Source organism: Anser brachyrhynchus (genome assembly GCF_964034855.1).
Source record: "Anser brachyrhynchus genome assembly, chromosome: Z".
Classification (NCBI taxonomy): Eukaryota; Metazoa; Chordata; class Aves; order Anseriformes; family Anatidae; genus Anser; species Anser brachyrhynchus.
In genome coordinates this window covers 20745324-20768690 of record NC_137697.1, presented here as the reverse complement: position 1 = coordinate 20768690, position 23367 = coordinate 20745324, and the positions used below count along the sequence as shown (strand labels likewise).

General features: G+C 36.3%; 1 protein-coding gene across 1 annotated transcript; it reads right to left on the bottom strand.

The window, feature by feature from the left end:
- Positions 1-117: 117 nt before the first annotated feature.
- WDR41 (WD repeat domain 41) lies at positions 118-23055 on the bottom strand. The gene is made up of 13 exons (XM_080574714.1): positions 22864-23055; positions 19280-19395; positions 15130-15178; positions 13267-13398; positions 12849-12911; positions 12236-12347; positions 10743-10805; positions 9454-9564; positions 8164-8348; positions 5608-5729; positions 4570-4658; positions 2434-2567; positions 118-1793 (listed from the first exon to the last, which is right to left on the bottom strand). Exons 1-13 carry the CDS (start codon positions 22975-22977, stop codon positions 1641-1643), a joined length of 1443 nt encoding a protein of 480 aa, XP_080430840.1. The 5' UTR covers positions 22978-23055; the 3' UTR covers positions 118-1640.
- Between the last annotated feature and the right edge of the window lie 312 nt (positions 23056-23367).

Here is a 23367-nt window from a genome sequence, read left to right as displayed (position 1 = left end):
ACCCAGACAATTTATAGAAACACAGAAAAGTACTGGCCCCAAGATGGAGCCTTGAGGAACCCTAGATACTGGTGGCTCATGATTTAACCCCATTTACTACAACAATTCAAGCCCAGCTCATCACCTAATTGTTCACTGTATTATGTATTTATATTATATACAATGTATGGGCATTTTGTCCAGAAGGATACTGTGAGAAACAGTATAAAAAACTGCTGAAATCCAGAAAGATTACATCAACTGGCTTCCGCTGGTCAACTCGATGGATAAACTTGTCATAAAAGGAAATTAAGTTAGTTAAACAGGACTTTCCCTTTGTGAGCCCATGTTGGCTGTGACCAATGACAAAGTGACAATGACAATGACAAAGGACACTAGATGGAAGTAAAATTTCTAACCTGGTCTCCAGTTCTGCTCACTGCACTTAACAGCAAGTGTCAAATTCTTATTTAACCAGAGTCAGACAGTATCGCCCTACTGTGTTCATTGTTACGCTCAAAGTTCACGTGAAAAACAACTGTTTAATTCTTTCAACTCAACGAACTTTAACGGATGAGTCCCTTAGGAGATCTATTACCAGCAATAGAACAATGGCACTTTCGGTAGATATAAATATTTATACATGCATGTAGGACTATTTAAGACTGAATTACATCCCTGTAAAATGCACAATGAGTTTTGTGACTAGAACTGTTCAGTGAAATAGGTTTGTATCTCTACCAGGTATTCACTCAAAAGCAGTCACATAAAGATGAAATAGTTATTATCACAGTAAAGGAAGAAAAGATAATAAAAGATGATGTTCTTCCATTCTAGTTGTAATTGATGATAGCAGTAGCCCCTCAAAAAAGAAAAAAAAGTTTTATAAGCTTTCACTGTACAGTTTTAGTAACAACCTATATACACAATTTATGAATAACTAAATTATTTCCCACTTGAAATGAGGAAAAAAAAAGCCAAAGAGAAACTGCTCCCCCCAGTTTGTACCTTTCACAGAGTAGCTAAAAATGCAACACTTGCTGATGAAGACCAGGCAAAACAATGCATTAGATAGAGACCAACAGGCAGACCTGACAAACTGGTATTGCCTACTTTTCTTTCTTCCTCTAACCCTTGGTGTAACTTCACATGCAGAAATTCTATGAAAACTGTCTTTTTTTGGTAGATACTTAACTCTGAGCCATCAGTGACTAAAGTCTTTCAGACTTCAGCTGTAAGAAATAAATTACATAAAGCAGAAAGTCTTCAATTTGTTCTTGTGCCTCTTCCACATAGAGCATTGTGGAATAGCTCCAGCTGCTTCAGTTATCACCCAGCTAAGTATTTTTAACAACTCTTAATTTTGACATCCACCCATGAATTTTTTAAACATTAGGAATAATACTAGAAACTATTTAATGAGTCATCATTATCTTCAGTCGTTTAAGGGAACACCATTTCTGCTGACAGATAAAGCCAAGTAAGTTTCAACATGCAAAATTCTCCTTTGAGAAGAGTAGTAGCCATAAAAATTCCAATATAATCCATGACATTAAGTGTAAACCTTATTGATAATCACATTCCCAGTAGCTCCGAGTTTCCTTTACACTCACATTTAAAGCACATCCAGTTTATGGATATTTAGCCTGTATTCAAGCTATTTAAAATTTGAGCTGCAAATCACCATTCTGTGCCAATTTTTGAAATAACGTTAAACTCCGTAGTCTAGATTCCCGTTCACCATCCTTCCACAAGATAACGAGGTGGTCAGCAGAGCATGTAACCAGTCCCAGTTCACCAAAATACAGGAACATCTGCAACAAAACCATTACTATTATTATGGTATTTACATGATATTGTCAGCTGGCTTAAACATTCAGTGTAAAGCTGGACTAAACAAATACATGTGTCTGAAGTGGTTCTGTTTGAACATTAGGTATCCAAAATTACAGCATATACTTTATGTTTGAGATGGCATGAAATGTCACAGTAGGCTAAAATTCCTGAATAGTTTTCATTTTTCTATAAGCCCACGTGTAGATTGCAAACTTAAGATGAAATTTGGAACAAACATCCAGTTCCCAGTTGTAGTGTTCGCAGTCTACAGAAAAACCCAATATGCCACCAGATTTTCTGTAGCATTTACGTGTACACCTATAGACACAATCCTCAAGCATCAGTCATTGTTTGAGTTCTAATGGGAACTTTAATTTACTGTTTTCACACTGTGCTACATATACCACACAACCAATGTGCACATTTACTGGTCACCTCATTTCTGGTGAAGTTAGAAGGACCTAAAACCCAGTTACACCACACAACTCCACCAGTGTGACAAACATACTCCCAGCCTCCAGAGCCAGACAGCCAAAAAGTCACAGCTGTTTAAAGAACATTCTGAAAATCACATCAGTAAATGAAATTCACTTTTTCTTCTTACTAAAGCTGACCAACCTGCACAGCTGATGAATGACCGATCAAATCACCAACCAGCTCCAAAAAATGCATAGTTGTATTCTCCTGCGTCTTCTTAGCAGCTTGGTTTGCCTGTTTGTTTGCCCTTCCGAATCCCCACATGTTGAAAAATCCTGGGGGTTGGGAGGGGAAGAAACAACTTTTATTTTGGAAAAAAAAAAATCACATAAAATGTGTATCTTCTAGCTAAGAAGAGAACTATGGGAGTCAGTTAAAATCTAAAAGCAGGACAGTCTGCATGGCAAAATAACAGAAGCATTGTACTGCACAGCATTTCTGCAGAGTTATTCGTCTTGAAGGTGGAGGGAAGCATAGGTGCTTTGACTCTTGTTCTTACTTGCAATATGGCAAATATCAAACTACCCATCTGAACAAGATGATGTGTATTTAGCAGGAAAAACAGGAAATGCTTAAATGAACTAGCTATACAGGGAAGGCAGATGCAGGACCATGATGCTCTGTCTTACTAAATTGACTAGCTGTCTCTTGTCCTCAGAAGACAGACAAGAGGTGCCAATCTTTTCCCTGCATGTCCTGCACTAATGCGTTAGATTACTGCATAGAGGTAACAAGTAAGTTTCCGGTATTGTTTGTTTTTGTACTGTCCACTGACTTCTCCTTCAGATTTAAAACCATCACCCAAACTGGAATATATAGATAGTCCTCCACATGTTCCACTTAGATCACAAGAAAACACTTATCTGTGCCCCAGCCTCCAGAAGAACTGTGTAACAATATTGGCAAAAGAAAGAAGTTTGGGTTCTGTATACAATGGAGTTCTGTCTTTCTTCCTGATCCCTACCTCAGACCTACCAGCACACACAATAAGTGTGCTATACCATGGCCCTGGTGCAAGGCAGATAATAGGGGAGATGAACAACTAATAAAGGAATTGCTCAGAAGGAAAACAGAGCAAACCAACAGCAGTCCAACCATCTCAATATGCATACGGTTTCTTTCAAATCTATCTCCAATTATAGGCTACATAGACTATAGAGATTATATAAATTTTATATAAATTATACAAAGTTATAAATTTCCAGTGTAAAACCAAATGCCATGTGTAACAATGAGCAGCTGAACTGTGTAGATGAGCTGTCACAAGCAATACTGAAGATAGAATATTCCTGAAAAAGTATTTCTAAACCAACCGAGGCAGCAAAAAGATTTGCAAAAACATTAGAAAAAATCTTTGCAAAAATTACAATCAACACATAAACAGCCAGGCAGACTAAATATATCAACAAAATCCCTCACAGCTCTAATAAAAATATCTGAGACGGGAGAAGTCCAGGTTGGATGGGGCTTTGAGTAACCTGGTCCCTTCCTGGGAGATGTCCCTGCCCATGGAAAGGAGGTTAGAATTAGATGATCTTTACGGTTCCTTCTCAAAACACTCTATGCTCTACCAGAATAATCTATGAGAATAATAGGTCATTACTGTTTCCAATCCATAATACCAACTATGTTGTACAGACCACCTCTCCAAACCCACAACTACCAGTACCAAGGGAAGCTGCTGGCCTGGTCAAAGAGAAGCAAGCACTAAGCAAGTAGTGCCTATGCTTAGGGAAAATGCTTCCTAAAACAATAGCAACTAGCCCTGAGGACTGCAACTAGTATGCAAATGAGGCTGGGTGCAGCCTCCAAGCGAGTCCCAATGTCCCTCCAAGTTCAAGGAGAAAACGTAGAACGCACTTTTTTGTGCGTGTGTCAGTTGCTCATTTTCAAGCTTGCCTTTAGCTTTCCTCTTAAGATCTTGCAAGTACTTACTCTTGCCTGGTAGGGTACCCAGTACAAGCAGAATTGGATCAAAGTTTGTAAGGAGACGTAATAATTTTTCACCAGCTAATATAGCAGGAAACCCTAGATAAGGTTTATGGCCCATACCTGCTTCAGAGGACCTTCTAAATTCTCAAATCAGACGTTGGAGGGCTTGTATGCCTGATGTCTTCTCTAGTTTCCCTCCCACACCTGTCTCAATTGTTTGAACATATTGACTTTAACTCTTCTTGCAAAGCCTTCAGAAGCCTCTCTACACCTGTATAGAGTTCCCTGCTTTTCCTTTTCTAAATGCTCTTTTCACCCCACCTCCCACCCCCACTATAGACAAACCTGTTGGAACTGGTTCAGCTGGCACCTGCTGCTTTTCTCGGAGCTCCCAAATGCGAACACTGCCATCTTCTGAACAGGATATCAGCTGCCTGTCAAAACAGTTGATAAGCAACACTAGCATGGATACTTATCTGCACAAGTCACCTTGTGAAGTTTCTATAAAGTTTGTAAGGTGTCTCTCCTATGTAGCAGGACGTCCAGATGTTCAATACAAAATAAACTGTATTTGTAGCAGTACAAAATATAATGAACTTGCAAAATAGGTGGAAAATAAACACATTTTTAAACACATTTTTAAAGATAAGTACCGCTCTAAAATGAAATACACATCTAGACTCTGCAAACACAGGCACACAGACTGACTTTCATTAAGCAAAACCGTATTTTTTATGTATGGAAAAATAACAAAAAAGTCCTTTTCATTACATATAAACAATATAGAATAGCACATGCATTTACAAGATCAAGACCCTAATTTTTAGCTTCTAATACACTTTTGCTTCATAGAACAAGACTATAAAAGGATCTAAAAAATACTACTATTGGATTATTAACAAGTTGTTCATTTTATTTTCATGAATTTCTAACTTAGCTGTCACAAATAAGTTCAAGCCAGAAATTCAGCATTAATGAACAAAGGCTTGAAGTTATTATTTTGTGTTAAAACATTTAGACAGTTCTGAAATATTTAATGAAAAATATTTTCTGAATCTGCCATAGGTCTTTGCTTTGTAGAAGTAATATGACATTAAGCTATATTTTCACAATGTAGACAAAAGTGTTTGAGTCTGATTTGAAAATAGCCAAGATATTTTACTTACAGTCTGTGCATCAAGCATAGATTAGCGTTATTTCAGATTGAATTACAATTACGTACTTTCAAAAATAAGATCAACAAGCTCTACATAATGAAAGCAGATCAAACTAAAGATCAAGTCCCCGCCCTAGAAATTAGATGCAGCTTTGCGGACTGTATCTAGCCACCCTTCCAAATTCTGCATTTCTTTATTGCATGATAAAACGTATCATGACTTGTACCTGTTTGGAAGCTTCTCAATGTGCAGTACAGAGGAGTCATGAGCAGTTCTCTGGCAGGCAATCACACGCTTCATTTGAAGATTATATACGTATATGCCTTTCCCAACAGCAGCAAACACACACTGGAAAGAAAATTCATTGGAACAACTTACAGAAACAGACACTGAAATATCACCCTGCATGTTATGGATTTCCAGCAGTGCTATGATGTCATCTTGTCAACATTATCTGGCTAGTTTCTGTCCTCATGTTACTGCTTAATGACATACAGAAACAAGAGGTTACAGAAAAAAAATATGGATTATTTTGTGGAAATGAGAGATACCCATGTACATTCTAAGCAATTATTTCATTTCTGTATTTTCATCCTATACCTTACAGTCTAAATAGAATAAAATAAATAAATAAATAAATATCTAAATAAAATAAAACCAAGAATATCAATATATTAACACATTTCTACAATTAAACATTCTTATGTTAAAATAACGATCAGTGTTTTGACAAACTCTTGTTTTATCAAGAAATAATTCCTGAGAATTCAGGAAGCTGTTCTGTGGTTTTGTCTTTTTTTTTTTTTTAAATTCATCAGGAGGTTCACATAGAAGTCTTGCCCAAGGGCATGGGCTCCACTAAGAGAAGCGTAGAAAAAGAACTCTCTCACAAAAAGGTATTACAATACTGTGAAGAGCTGGGAGCATTTTACATTCAATGCTCTCCTTCAGCAAAGCGCAACAAAGTGCAACTTTGAACATACAATAGTTCAACACTCTGTCCAATTATGTTTTTCTTAAGCACATCTGTGGTGGGAGCTCTGATACCTCTGAAATTAAGCTCAGATTTCTAATAGCACTCTGCCAAATCAAGGAGAAAATGCTAACCCCATTTTTATTCTTTTCCTAGTTTTGTGTAAAGGTTGATTCAATGTGCTTTCCACATCACTCTTTCACTCCTGTATCTCAGCCTTTTCTCCTTCAGTCTTCCACGTTGAGACAGGCTCTTTAGTTTTATATAACATTTTAACTCTTGAAAAGGTGCTCTTCACAGATTATATTTCCTTTTACGCAAACCTTGGCAAAACTCTGGCCATCTTCAACCCCAAGAAAAGAACAGATGAGGAAGAAATGAATTGTAAACTAATCTTAATGGGGAAGTTAAAAACACATATACATATGAGGATAGCAGATACACTTCTTAGTATTGCCAAACCTTTACCAACCCATTGGCTTCTGAATGATGCTATGCCTACAAGCCCAGTAACAAACGAGACAAGTTCTTCTCCAACTACCTAACTACCAAGCCTGCCAACAAGGTACCTTGACAGACAGATCTCCCCTAAATGCACCTTCTCTTTCAGGATGTAGTACTAGAACCACCTTTCCTTCATGTAGTTTGAAATTCTGCAGCAATTTGCGTTTAGTTCAGTTCCACGAATACAAGAAAGTCCTCAATAGACTCAGTTTCCATCCCATTCAATGTTTTTAACTACTTCTGAACTTCTCAAAATTCCTTTTCCCTCTTAGACCCTGTCTTGTGTAGTTTTCAAGCAAGGAGTCAATGTTTTGAAGCTCAGTCAGAGAACTTCTCATGAACAGGACTGGCTTTTTCTCTTTCAGGACTAAGCACCCACAAAAAAAAAATACAGGAAATCCTACCTTTAAAGACAACTACACTTACTTTCCCTCATCCCCATTCAATGTTTTGTTTTCCGTTTTTTTAGGAACACTCTTTTCATAAACATACAAGTACCTCAAGTGACTACTTGGCCCTCAGACTATGTTGGGGCTTTTCCACAGCTTTAATCCTGTTTTAGCTCACATCTTTGAATCTGTTTCCAGGAATTTCTTTCTTAATCATTCCTCAGTAATGCACCTACAGGCTCCAGAACAGAACTCCACTGTACTGCAACAATGAAACATCTTTTCTTTTCCCATTAACGATTGGTACATTTCACAAACATAAATAATCCAAGAATTTTACTGCTGGGTTCTGCCTGAGTATTCTGACCGAACACTCCTAGGTCAGCTCCTAAGTATGATTACAGGAGACTACATTTTGGACCCATCTTTGTGCTCTTCACAATTAAGTATAGCCTGCCTGAACAAAAGCAGCAATATTTATTTACTGCTGTGCACCTGCACATGCCAATTCTTTGATTCACTTCACGGTGCTCTTAGCTGTAACTGTTCAAAAGATACATTATTTTGGAAACTGCAAGTTCAGAACCATGGCACACAAAATATGTATGCCATTGAAATGCACCTTCTTGCTTATTTTTCTAGTGGTACTTTAAACAGATAATAAATTTTCATTTGTTAGTCAAAAAAGCTGTTATGTTAGCTCCCACACCACCTGCACCCTACAACCCTCAGTAACCTCACTGATGAAAATTTTGTATAAAAACTGCTGATTGCATAAATACAGCTGTGTACATTTTAAAAAGCTTCTTCTATTACTTACAACAACAACCAAATTAAAAATGCAAAACACTCAGACTTCTATGGTAAGGTCATGGTAGCTCATTTGAAATAGTATATTCAGTTTAAAGCTTTTTACCTCCTCATCAGATGTTAAGTGTTGAACTGAAGTTTCATTTGGACTTTGGGATAACTTTATTTCTGTCTGTGAATCTGGATGGACAGAGGACTCCCAGAAGTTGCACTCAGATGCCTGCTTTGTCCAGTCAATTGCATCCCAAACTATTAACTCACCCACATGCGAACCTGTCACAAAAGTCAAATCTAGAGGGGAAAAAAACACATAGAAATCATATTATATAAAAAAATACATCCATTTCACACAATGTCACAACCCTATAGAGTAAGAGAGCTCATGTTAAGAGTGAAGCTACATAAAACGTACAGTTAGTAACTGACAGAACAAACTGAGTTTGTTCAGTTCAGTTTGTTCTCACTCTTTGAGAAGATACTCATTTGATCACTTAGAATAGCTAAGGTGATCAAAAGGAGATGAGATCTCTCCTGTAAAATTTTAACTACCATAGAGAATATTTACCAGACACAATGCACAGTATGGCAAACGCAAGGATCACCACCAGAAGTGTGTACAAATACTTGAAATTCATGCTGCCTACATATAAAACCTTTCTATTCGTTGGATAAGTTTATCAGTACCCCTCAGACACAGCAAACCATGTCTTAGCCTCAACCAGAAACACTAATGAGAAATGAAACAGATGGATTAATGGCAAGACTGAAGTAAGTGCTCATGTTTTTTTTAATCGCATATGGAAAGGAATTGCTTCGGAATACTTAAAACAGGTAATATTGTCTTTTTCTGCCCATTATTAACAGAATCCAAGTTTTCTTCTTTCCAGCTTTACCATCTCTATACCACAGACCCCATGCAACAGCCAGGCCGACAAAATATCCACTCTCTGTCACAGTGGGAATACTTTGTCCTGGGCTCAGAGGGAACTCCAGAAAACAAAAAAAAAGCAGATGAGACAACATAGTAGAAGGGGTGGGTACCTCCAGTCTTTGACTAGACAGAGCTTCAGGTCATAGCTCAGAACTGCCACAATGAGCAGCACAGACTGCATCATCATCTACCAAAGCCTCTAAATAATGCACCTCTGTGCAAGCTTACATCTGCATATCTTTTGAGCTTTTCCTAAATCATAACCTGCCTGGCTTCATTTCACCATTAATCCTTAAATAAAGCCATTATATTTTCACATTTCACTACCTTCACAGCTACACAGAAGGTTCAGCTACTAGTTGTGAAGTTTCATTACAGTTATATGTTTGGTCCCACCAAAACCGCATAGTCGAAATATCCCACCGATAACTAACAAAACAAGTAATACTGTAAAACCCCTCTTACCATTGACACTGACCAATGACAAGATGTTATCATGATGGTCAACAAGGCGTTTTACTTCAAGGATATTCCAACCTTCAGACTTATCACTGGAAGCAATCAACCTAAAAATGACTTCCAAGATAGACAGAAATTGTCTAAGTAAGCTTTATCATTTATCAGAGTAAAATATAGATAGGCTTAAGTAAAACACATCATTTTCAGACACAAATTAATGAACATTAAAAATGAGTCAGTGCAAGATCTGCAAAGCCACTTATGACCATCTCTTTAACTGCTTCTCTCATAATACACAAAATTGGAATAATTTATTACAGTGTTATTCTTCAAGTCTCTTGTTACAGCCACCGTAGGATAAAACATTTTAACCTAGCAATTTTGAAATTCAGAGAATTGATCAACATCAGAAGTTGTAGAAAGCAGAAGTGAAAAGAGTTAGGTAGCTTTATTGATAAGTAAACTAAAAGAGAAACATTTGTCTTTAAGACTTATCTGACTGAAAACTATTATTCAAAAATATGCAATACTATCTAATGAGGCAAACAAAATTTCCAGGAATTAAGACTTTCTTTTAACCAGTCTTGATATTTCTTTATGCTAACTCAAGGGCATTTCTGAAGATCTATGGAAACTTCAGATGGAAGTTTACATTGTATACCTAAGTATAAATACAAGATGACCATTTTTAATTTGCTCCTGATTCCTTGATCAGAATTTTGATCTACTGTTTTGTGGACTCAGTGCTATGCTTTTTCTCTTGAAACTTCCTCTATATTTTGAAATTTCAATACTTTCATAAAATACTCTTAGTAAGAACCTCCCCACCAATAGCTAGCAAATGATTTAGAGTTTGCATACCTAGAAAAGCCTGTCTCTTAAGTGAGCATCAGAAACCATCACATTGTCTCATTATAGGTTTGCATATAATTTCATTGGCAATATTGCACGCTCTTGATCTTGGGATACAGAGGCTGTAGGGAAGCCTAGTATTTAGCAGCTCTGAAAATGAGTTGCAAACCTTCTCCAGGACAAATGAAGACATCCACAATCAGATCTAGACAGATGGCTTTAACAGCAGGAACAAAGAATAGAGAAAAATTTTTATCATGGCAGATCTCAATGAAATTCCTGAAGGAAATCAGTACTGTCTGCCTTATTGTCACATGAGGGAAAAAGGAGGAAGACTGCTAATCACACCATTCACTTGTCCAATACAATTCCAGCACTGTGCTCTTTACAGATACCTCTGATAAACAGCCAATGAAGACTTAACAGAAATGCAATATACTCACTTAGCTCTTTGCCAACAGCAGCCGCAACACAATTTTTAGGCAATTCAACCAAAGTACTGATACCTTTGAAAAAAAAAAAAAAAAGAAAAGAAGGGAGAAAACATTTATTGTATTTTATTGTATTTATTGACCAGAATAAAACACAATTAACTGATAATTCCTTGTTAACAAGGTTTTTGTAACCTCCTTTCCACACAGAAGTTATTAACAGAATAAAAACATAATGCACAAAGTCAAACTGCATTGGAAGTGAACAGATTACCTCAGATGGTGGCAGAGGCAGGAGGTTTGGTCCAGAATATAACAGAATTCTGAACACTGAGCTTGAAATAGGAGTGGAAGCTGAGAATCAATAATCTTTTTATTTTAAGTAGGGCTGAGATGTCTATGTCCTACTATGGACAATATTAAGGATATCGTGGTAATTATTGAGTCTCTAAACACATGCAGAGCTAAAGTTATTAGATACTGATACTACCACAGTACATAAGATCAAAACATTGTGCAGAGCCAGCTGAAGCAAAACAAGGCACAAGACAGTACATTATTCTGCCTTCATCCTGCATAGACATCCCCCAGCCTGTGCTGCCACACCATTAGGGGAAAAATCACTCAGGAATATGCAACCTCTATCTTCCCATACTACAAAGAAAGCAAGAGATTAGGAGGGCCAATGCTACACATCACACTGACTCCGCCTACAAAAGTTTCAACAGAAACTCACACTAAGGACTACAAATACCACTTGCAACTTCTATTTGGCATGGTACTTTGTATCGAAGCTAAAGAACTGTTAGTATCCTCCGAGATTCAGAAGGGTTTGACTTTCCATTACTACACCCTATGACAAAAATAAGGAAAAATATTGCTTCCACCTTTGAACTTGATTCACAGCTTCATAGCTATCTTTGTAAAGCACAGCAATAATAAGCAACGATTTTATTTGCTTGGCCAGATAATATATAAGGTTATTAATAGAAAAGCATGATTTACATTGAGATCTGATTACATTTACTGTATTTCTATCAAAACCTTCATTTGCTACATAAAAATTACTGATTCTTAAGAATAAAAATCAATCTTTACTAGTCTACTATTACCGTGTTTTACTTAGGAATAATAGAATTCCAGCTCCTTCTCAGAGAAAGCACATCAAAGGATCTCCCCCCACTACAGCAAGCATGTATAAATCAGTAACTAAGGTCTGTAAGATACCAGGTTAACTGGAACACACATTATTATAAAATATTTACAGTAGTTGTAAAATATTACAGTTACTGAGATTTGACATATTCTAAAATTCACACAGCACAGGAGATTAAAAGCAGTCTTAATTTTGAAATAATTGAGTTTGACATTTAAAAAAAAAAGCAGCTCTAATACATAATGTTATCATTAGAATTAAAGAGAATTTGCCAAGTTGGTTTTGCATCATTATACAGATCCATTTTACTTGCACTTTAACAGCTATAATGAGTCATTTACATTTTTACCTGCATCAGTAAGATGACTGGTCTTACACAAGAGATCTAATTTTCGGTTCCAAACACATAGATCACTCCCTCCAGACAACCATACATCCAGTCTTTGAAGAACTGTCAAACACTGCAGAACAAAAATCAGATATATGTCTCCTGCAAAAGTTCTACAGGGAATTTTTCAATGAAATTATCATGATCTTTAGTGGGATAAAGCTGTAAGTACTAAGAAATACAGTATTAAAGTGTCAATTTCTTGAGAAGTACAGAATTAACTACACATTACATTTTTTCCATTAACAATGCAAAATCTGATTTGTCAGTGAATATTTCTAACAGCATTCAAGAACTAGTTTGCGTGTAGGTTGCTTTTTCCAATCCAGTAACAAAACTAAGCTACAAAATGACCTTTGTTCTACAGACTTCCAAAAAGAAAATCAAGGTACTAAGAGTTCCAAAAAGAAAACTACAGTTTGTGCCCAATTCTCAGTCACTCACTATTTAAGGGTTACCTGTTCTTAAACCAAACACTGCTGCTCATTTTAATGCACCTGCCCATATGTCTCACGATCCATACAGAAAAGATTGCATACAACAGACTGACCAATCTAGGGTTTCCTCAGCTTACCTTTACTGTAGAATGGAAACATGAAACTTTTTGAACCTGTCTGCCAGTAGTGCAGTCCCAAACCTGACTTAATTCATTAAGGAAACCAAAACAATTTTATATACTGTAACTGCTGTGTTTTTAATTAAATGAAAGTTTGGGATATAAGAATGTGGAAAGACAGTCTTATAAATCCTGATAGCCTTTTCGATATTTGGCCAAAATGACGTATTAATGATGGCCTCTCATGACCATGGATCATTATTCTAGTAGGGCTTTCATCTAATTAGATTGCACTAGAATTCTTCTAGCCACAATTATACCTACTGAATATTATCAGCCAATAAATTTAAACAAACTGCAGCCTGTGTCAATGCCAGCTGTAAAAACAAAAAACAAACGAAAAAAATTTTTGAATGCTCTCCAGATCTAAGGATACAATAACTGTTTTATCAGCTGATGCTGTTAAAATCAAATTACTTTTTTCTTCAGAATCATCTGATGAAGAAAACGGTGCTATAGCTGTAATTTTTTGTGTATGTCCGTGAAGTTCAAAAAGTTTCTCTCCAGTCTGAAAAATAAGAACAGGGGAAATTAAGGGTAAAATTTGGAAAATACCTACAGTAACACATGACATAGGTGCCAAACTATTTCTGAAAGCAAGAACTTCTAGGAGTCTAATATCCCTATTTCACAATCAGGTGTGGATTTAATTCTTACTAGACCTTTAACACACTTCAAGATCTTACCTTATTTTAATAACATATTAAGTATAAATATAAAGAGTGCTACATAATAAAAGTTACCTTAAGTGTAAAAAAAAATCTCTGGAAGCACTTACAAATTTGTATATTATACTAATTTCACTTTAATGGAAATACTGGCCATTCATCCTATTTAACTGATACTGTAGTAACTCTGATTTGTTGACAAAGCCTCTCTTGGAAAAAGTAATTCTTAACTTATTTGAAAAACTTAACTCAACTTTATGGCAAACATAGTACTGTCAATTTCCTGACAGCTTTATTTTTATTATCGATAGTTTTAAGCTGGTGGTTTAGATAGTTGCAGCTACTTCTGCTCCATTTAGTTAGATAGCAGAACCTAACAAACAAATATTCAGAAGCATATTGGTGCTTTAATCATGCAACTAAAATACAGGATAGTTATAACCCAGAAGTGTAAAGAAATATATCATTTTTAACTTAAAACTACAGAAAGATTTGTTTAAACAAAAATGTAATGAAGATCCAACAGAAGTAAGAAATAGAACTCTGTTCCTAAATGAGTTCTACATCCATAAACTGCTCTGAACTCCGAGTACATATATACTCACATGTGTTTGAATATACAGAAATTATCTCCTTTTCCAAATTGTAGAATCGTAAAAAGCCTTCAGCTAAGCACTAAGAGAAGCCACTCAAAAGAGACAAAGAGTTTCAAGTTCCCCCTTCCTTATTTTAAATTTACACCACCGTGTAACATAAATTCTTCAGAATGTTTCCACAAAAGTTTACAATCTGAGATTTCTGTCTTCCTTAACTAGGATGCTTGATATTTACAGGTTAGTCAGTATACTATGTCCCCCTTTTAGACTTCCTAATGAGCATCCTAATGAGCTTGCATACTAAGACTCCTTATCTAAGTCTAATGCTCATCCCTTCTTAATAATTTTGTCAATGATATGGAGACATAGAGCAGAGGAGTAGGAAGGTGGTTATCATACTCACAGAGCACATTTTCCATGATAATTCCTTTATCTTAAAAGGTTTTCAAAAACTATAATAAGATTTTTATCACAGCAAGCAAGTAAGGCCTTGTTTTGGCACTCTGTGAAATACTTAACTTTCACCGACTTTGATGTCTTTCCAATGCTGTTTTTCATTAGCTCTCCATTTAGTCTCTTCAGTTATATTGCAAATAGTTATTGCAAATAGAGCTACTAAGATATAGTCAAAATTAAAATAGATATGTGAGTCTTGTGAACCCTGGGACCTTGCTACATATTTATTGTGTCCACATTCAGCATCTTCACATTTACAGTGAAGACTGAACATGTTTTAAATGAAGCATTAGTCACAAATTCATACATTTAAATATTTTCTCACATTTACTTTCCTAGCTCTTCTTTGCAAGTGATAATGACAGACTCCCTCCCACTTCTACATTTTCAAATAGTAGTTCTGATTTGAATCCATGCAGCAATTCTTTTTCACTAGTAGACAATTCTAACTCCTCTCCTCAACATTTACCCTCTCTGAAACACCCATGCTACCCTTTCCCCCCCAAAAAAAGAGCCAACCTGAGCATTCCACAGAAATATGATTCCATCATCTCCTGCAGATGCAAACCTGATAAGGGGAAAAAAAAAAAAAGATGAAATATTGAATATAGCATAATATAATGGAACAGAAGAAAAACAGCTACATAAGAAAAATATCTATAGAAAAATATTTATATGGTATCGTACTCTGACCTAAAGAATAAATACATATCCATAGATCCCAACTAGTTTCTAGTTTTTAAATTAAAGTCCTGAAGTCAGGACATACTTAATGTCAACACATACTTAATAAAGAACAAGGTTTAAGAATTGCAAGACATATTATTATAAATAGAAGCCCACTTTACAGAACCAATTCTCTTGTTTATTAATGAGAGATCTTACATACTCAGTAACGCTACACCTTAAAACCAAATACTATCAGTCAGGGCCAACTGACTGCAAGACATCAAAGAAATTACAAATCACACATGAGTTCAGCACAGGAATAGAGGAGCTGAGTATCTACTATGGCACTTACAAGTGGCTTAGGAAACTCCCAAAGGATCTACATTTTTGGTGCTAAATATGGCTTTTGGTAAAAATGCAGCTGAAGGGTGCACCATAGAACCAAAAAATAGGTTAATTTTAGTGTTATGACTGCTAAATTCACATTAACAAAATCTGATCTAAACTCAATCTTTTCCCCGGGAGGGAGGGAGGGAGGATCTGTAAGCATCTGCCTACATTTGCATCTTTATCAACACCACAGCTACACTGAAGCTGTAGCAAACACATCAGCTTTCCCAGTAAAGATGTAATACATGTTAAGAAAGCTTAAACCAGAAGTAAAATCTTCCACTGAAAATTGAATTCAGTTGATAGTTGCAAATACACGTACCTTCTATTTTTTCCTTTTGTTTTAAGCCTTTGACAAGGGTCGAACAGTTAAGACATAGATAACTAAGATGTGTACTGTGTGCAAGAAAGTCATGAAGCTATATCAACTACGTTTTTTTTCCTGGAGCCAGCTGTGAGTGGTTTAATTAACTGAAAAAAAGTCCTTTCTTTTAGACTCTCACTTTGCAGTTATGACGTTCGTGAAATTTGCTAAAAGAGTAAGTTTTCTGTCATAAAGCTGAGTTCCCTTCCACCCCCAATTCCTTTCCTCATTTTTTTTGTTAAAAAGTGCCACCTGTACTTTTCCCACATCTTTTGTTATTTTACATCCAATCATGCCTCTTTAAAAAGGTCCAACCAAAAAACAACCTTTCATGCACAACTCTGAAAACAGTAATTTCTTATCTTTACTTGCTTTTTAGCTGTACTACACCTTGTTTTGTCACAAGGTCAAGAACTTGCTATATTAAGACTCTCACATTTCAGCAAGACCCCTTTTATTACAGTTCATTTCTTGACTAAAGTCGGAACTGTGTGCCACTTTACAAATTCTGAAAGGAAACTAGTGTTTGAAAGAAGGTACAAGTATGAATCATCATCACAGAAGCTCAATGAAGCCCTGTTTTGTATTTTTCCTCTTCATCATCTAACCAGGATTTCGGTCTAAGTATAGAAGTATATTGTAGAGTCTGTTATCTTACAGATACAACCTGTTCATGAAAGTGGTGTTTCATGGGTCACCTGATTCTTTTCCAGTCATGATCACCATCCTCTATAACCTTGTCTGCTTCCTGACAGAGCAAGGAATGGTCAAATGAGCAAGCAAGAAAGCTATTCTTAAAATGTTTTATGAACTCTGTTTAGTTTAATGTGTCAAATGCTAGAGTATTACATGCAATTTTATCTCAGTCCATTTTTTGGAAGACTCTTGCTGAGGCTTAGCCTTCTTCAGTGATCTTCCAATCAATACGACCCTCACTTCATGTTCAAAAAAATACAAGAGAAGAGAAGAAAAAAAACAGCTTTCTGTTACATTTATACAGGATTTATTTAGTATCTTCAAAAACCAATCTGAGAAAATTTTCCACTCACTGGTTTTAGCCGAGCCACTGAGAAAACAAGAAAATCCTTCTGCAAAATTCTCAATAAGATGATATTATCTAAAGACCTGAAGCGTGAAACTTGGCTTACAACAGTTGACAAAAAACACACAATGGAATAGCTGCAGAAACTAAATAAAAACATTTCAGAAGCTGAGTAACAATACTAATTTTATTGAAAAGAACCAAGTGAACAATATTATCAGCTGTTTAACAATCCATAAACCACCATATTCTTCATAAATAAAACCTTTGAATTACTGTCCAGTGAAGCGACTCTATTAAACTCCTCAAACTCTCAGAATATTAACCAGCTATGCAACTTACTCCATATCCATATGCTATTTCATAACCTATCTTCAATGTAGCCATTCAGGCCTTAGCTTGATACTGATTACTATTAGTTTAGCTTCAATAATTTACCTGTTACATACAATGATGCCCCAAATGGTACAATATTTCTTTACATCAGAAAATGCCTGCAATCTAAAAATACTCTGGTATTTCAATAAAGACCAAGCAGATTATTCAGTGTCTGTTTTCAGAAAAGTATAATCTGAAGAAAGTTTATTTTAGCAACTTCTCTGAAAAGAGAAGGATGGTGGGAAAAAATCACAACAATATTCCATTTTTACATGAATCTTCTGGTGGATTATTTTAATGTAAAAATAAATTTTATGGAAATGCATACAGCTTTTATGGTATATGTTTATGGGATTAAGAATAAAAACTGAAAAGCTAAAAATTCTCGATGGAGAATTTTGTGGAATTTATATACGTCCCACATCTTGGAAATTATGTACCTTGTAGACACATATTTATACAGAATGCCTGCTGTACACTGCGAAGATATAGCATGGTTAAGAGTTTGGTTTAAATTTGTGTAGTACATTGAAGAGCTTGTTAGAAATATCCTTTTGTTCCTAATCCATACAAGATAATAAATTACTGCAGCTCCTTAACAAAGAGTCTCCTGACTATTACTTATGTTCTTAGTTCTCAGAGGTTTCTATTTAATTTTCCATGTCAGACAAGAGTCACTATGCTTATTGACTAAAAGCTTCACAACCTCACTTTAAGGTAGTTAATTATCTCCTCTCTTTCAGGATTAGGTTAAATGAGAGAGCATGTAAGGTTAATTTTACACAAACATAAAAGTAACTTATCTGATTCTCCTAGTCACACTTCCAAAGTGACAAAGGTAAATCTAATGACTATCTCTGCCTCATAATCAGTTTTCCAGTCTTTAGATGACTCCTTCCTCAGAATTTGTAGGGATGTTGTAACTAGTTACAAGGAACTAAGACCAGAACAGATAATGAATGTCAGGGAATATACAAAAAATGCACAAAGCTAAAAATTGGACAAGTAAAACAAAGAAACTGTATGGTTTCAAAGAAGTACAGCAAGTTGAAAAATGGGAAATTGGAGGAGATATGTCTAATTGCTGTATTACATATGTTGAACTTTAGTAGGTAGCCATTCTGCACACAATTAAAGTACTGAAAATTTCAAGATTTGAGAAGTTCAGAAAAAAGTTCATCAACCACAGCACAAGTGAATTAAGCACTAGAGTTTCAGAAGAAAGTGTAACAACCACACGGCTTTAGACACTACTAAAAAAGCAGAGATGTGAGAAACTTGAAAAAGATTGGAAAGAAAGGAATAGCAACATCGAATATTGTTAAGAATGTCATGTTCAATTGCTACATTGAGGGTATCTGTAGGAGTCTACTACATTCCTTTGTAAAACCAGAAGGTGAAATAACAGCTGTCCTCATACCAAAAATAAAAACACATGCATCTGCTCAGAACAGAAGCAGGCACTATCCTGTACTGTCTTGGGAGAAAGAGTGTGTATGCATATAAAGAAAGGAAAGTTCATCTCAGGAACAGCTTGAAATAGAAAGGCTCAATTACCTAAAGATATTTCTTCCAAACAAATGAATTTGTATCAAGAAGCATAACTCCATCAACATTCTCTTCTCATAAAAGTACAACTTACAAAAGATGCCAGAAGATGTAATAACATACTAAAAAAAGTGTTCACCCCTTGCCTTTTTAATCCCAGTCTCTTCCCACCCTCCCCCAGCAAAAATAGAAAACTAAAAATATGTCTATGTTTTCATAAATATTCACCAAAGTGTTCCAAAGAATGTTATGAAACAACTTGGAATGCAATTTCATACCTGCAATCATCTATTTGTACTAGAAATCGTACTATATCTTGATGACCTTTCAACACAAGGAGCTCCGTGTAAGGATTTTGTATTTGTTCTTCACCAATGGTCTGTACAGATGATTTCTAAAATTAAAAATTAAAATAAAAAACAAAATCAAATTTATTTTGTACTGACATAATTATTTTCATCAGGTCTTTGTAATGTTTATCAATCTATATTTAGACTCCTATGTAAGTGTATAGATATATGTGAAGTTAAATTAGGTTTCTGAAATTTAATTTTGCTTTAATGAAAATCATTACAAAGGATCATTTCTTATTATTTCCAGTTAATGATATCCTTCTACAGCATGTATTTCAAATCATAACATACCATTTGCTGTTTAAAAAACATTTTGTACTGCTTTAATCATTGATACACCAACATGAAAAGCCAATTTAGGCTCCAGCTATCTTGTGGAGCCAGCTTCAGAACTCTATACATATACATTCGAATTTTCATTAAATCAGACATCCTCCTGTGAGGTTTGTGAACTTCTCATATCTTTCATCTATGATTCAAATTTAAAATTCTATATAATCCTATATTATCCCAATACCTTTAAAGCAAGTGTGAATTAATGCTGTTCTGTTACATAATATATAAATCATCCACCGGGACTCTGTTCACAGAATACCAAAGGCAACAGCTTAGAAAAATACAGAGAACGATTAATCATTTTATAGAACAACATCTGCAATTACCCCAACTAGACTATTAATTAAAAGTACTATCAATCACTTGGAGCAGGCTGATCACCCGGCAGGGTCAACAAAACATTGTGTAGAACTGCAATTTCAAGGTATGATAGTTCTGCTAATCTCAATCAACAGTTCGTTTCAATGTAAGGCAACATTTTTGTGTTTATAGTCTTCTGCATTCTGAAACAACTTGTTATTAGACAGTTGTTTTTTTTAAAAAAATGCATATAGAAGTAGCTAAGTAAAAACTTGGTGACAGAACTCTCCTGCTTCCTTCCTTTATTACTTCTAAGATTGTCTATTCTTCAAAGACATCAACAGAAACTACATGGTAAAACTGTAATAACTGAACACTGTAGCATAAATGAGAAGTAATCCTATGTGAGAGACAAACATATCTGCAGAAACGTCAATATTTTCTTGCAGGAGTAATAATTTTTTTTTCTATTGCTTCTGTATTGTTACTATGACACTATATTTCACTAGTTAAGAATGACAAAATTAATAAGTAGGGAAGGAAATCTGTGTTTATATTTAAAATGAAGAGGTTGTCAAAATGCTAGATCTCGTGATTTCATCTTGGTTTTGTGTTATCTGATGCATTTCATGAAGCAACTGTTCCTCATTTTAAGCAATTATGTGGGAATAGCAGTTCCCATTTAGAATAATGCAAGTATAGTCCTCATAGTTATAAAGAAAAGTTGGACAAATATGGAAACTAAGTGTTCAACTGTCAAAAGCAAATCAAAACATCCCTTAAAAGAATTCCAGCATTCTAAAAATTCTGAGAAATGTCAGTAGCACTTAACAGATGACATAAGCACTGCTGTGGTTAGAAGACTTCCATTTCTTCATTTACTATCAGAAACATACATTCACAAAACAATTGCAACACTACTTTGAAAAAGTCATAATTTGTAACATTCACATCCTAATTTTATACCCTGGCATTGCTTCCTCTTCATTATAAGACAGTGATACTTCTTTTGAACCTGCATAATCTTATTTTTTTCTTAATTCTGTTCTAAAAATGCCCATGAATATTGACAGATACCATGCTGCAATGTGTTACAGAGAACAACAAAACAACATTTTTTTCCCTCCAGTTCTTTCATACTACAAGCCATTCTCTCCTCAGATACTCATTAGTATTTTCTTGTTAGATTACATGTGCATTCTTTCTCTAAAGAAGACTGTTAAGTATGCTTTATTTATTAATAGAACTTGTAGCAATACCAAGTTTTTAAAAATTAGATGCAGATGCTAATGGAATCTATTCCCAACTTGAACTTTTTATGCAGGACATGTAATCACTACTACAACTGGTAAAATAACACAATGCTCAGCTTAATTTCAGAGCTTCCTATAAACCCAGTGATTTGAAGCATTTAAAGGTTATATTTTCTAAAGCAATTTACCAAAAAACATGGGTACAAAAGTATATTGGCATTTCTCCTTACCTATCACGTAGCACAATAAACCATCTTATATGGACTATGATGCCACTGCAGTTAGGCTATTTCCATTACCAGCGCTAGTCAGCTTACAACATATATCATGGCCATCAACTTAAGAGCTTCAGAAGCTTACCTCTAAATGATTTTCAATTCCACAGTAAAGCAAGAAATGGGTAACAAGAAATTTATGTTTCCAGAATTTAAAATGAAATAGCTTTGCTGGAGGTTTTTACTATTCGCTCAGCACACTGTCAGACTCTAGTTCACTTGGCCTCTTCGCGACTGACTGAAGCCACAGCACATGAACATAATCAGTCCTTAGCCTACTCACTCTTTGGGACTTCCTCATCTATACTGCAAGAGTACAGAAAGAATTAATGGCTACGGAGACCATCTTCAGGTGAAACCATTTTCCAAAATGCAAAAAAGGATTTTTAGGCTGAATCCTTACAAATATTTTTCAGTTTTTCACAGAGAAGCAAAACACCATCATTCAGCAAATTAAATGAATATTGCTAACAGCAGCAATGGAAATGGACGCTTCATGGATCAGGTTTAAAAGAGCCATGAGTGCCAGAACGGAAGAACTCAACCACACCTTGACTCATGCTCATGCTTTATCACATGACTGTATAATTAAAATACCGCTAAAGTTTAAACTTTGGAAAGGGACAAACACCAGTGGAGCTTTCTAGCCCCTCTTAGAATGCTATTATTTATTTCTTGTCTTCTTTTTAAGAAACGCTGCACACTAAGCTGGTAAATCCAACCATAATATAACCAGCATTTTGACTGATGACACAGGGCAGTGGCATTCCTAGGCACCTACATCACACACTGGTATGAACTCAAATTTCTAGTGAAGTAAATACTGGTGTTTCGCACAGTTTGTGATACTGTCATGGCTTGCTCATGCACAGCAGCTGAAGAATTGCTTCCTCATATCCGTCTAGTTCACAAAGGGATTAATTAGAAGGACACCAGTAACTGTTAATTAACTCTTGTTAAGTCCAAGCTAAGAAATCCAGCAGATTTAGGGACGAGGAAATTGCGACACTGCCTCCTTCACACCCAGTAAGACCCTTCTCCAAGTAAGGCACCAGGAAGGACGCCTGAGTTCAGTGCCCCACGCACGCCCTGCTCGTTTTACGGAGGAGAAACCGAGAAGAGAGGCTCGAAGACTAACAGACATCAACCAGGCTGTATAAACAACGACTCGCCGCACCAAACACACGTTATCGACAGGGGGTGCCCGAGGCAGGGCTCCCGGTGCTTGGGGCACCCCAGCCCACCGCTACCCAGCGGGCAGCGGCCGGGGCCGAGCTCAGCCAGGCCGGGCCACCCCGCCCCGCCAACGGCCCTAACGCTCCCCCGGCGCCGCCCGCCGCCCTACCTCCGCCAGGCCCTGCGGCTCCCGGCCGCCACCGATCAGCCAGCGCAGCATCGCGGCGGCTCCCGGCGGCACCGGCCCGGCCCGGCCCGGCCCTGCCGCTGAGGCAAAGGCCATCTCAATCGAGCTCCGCGCCGGGGAGGCGTGAGCAATCCAGCGCCGAGTGCGTGCGGGGCGGGGTGGGGTGGCGGTGAGGGGCGGCCGGGGGTGGGCCCGCGAGGCGCCCTGCGGTGTGTAAGTGCGGAAGGCAGCGCGTTGGTGCCGTGTGACGGCGAAAAAATAGAACGTTTTCCTTTGCTATGCGTCTTCCTTGCCGCCTTCGACTTTCAGGGGGAATTTATGGTGCGGCCAGAGAGAAACAATCCCATTTTGTCCTGACCCTCTTGTCTGTTCCTCAAAGCAAAATAAATAAATAAATATAAATATAAATATAAATATAAATATAAATATATAAATATAAATATAAATATAAATATAAATATAAATATAAATATAAATATAAATAAT

What these genes read in the sequence shown, in the direction of transcription:
- WDR41 (XM_080574714.1), bottom strand. Translation starts at nt 22,977, where the DNA reads ATGGCCTTTGCCTCAGCGGCAGGGCCGGGCCGGGCCGGGCCGGTGCCG. An exon ending in AGCTGAACCAGTTCCAACAG is followed by an intron (nt 2,568 to 4,569) that starts GTTTGTCTATAG and finishes CCCAACCCCCAG; the next exon opens with GATTTTTCAACATGTGGGGA. An exon ending in GTCATTCATCAGCTGTGCAG is followed by an intron (nt 1,794 to 2,433) that starts GTTGGTCAGCTT and finishes GTTTTGTTGCAG; the next exon opens with ATGTTCCTGTATTTTGGTGA.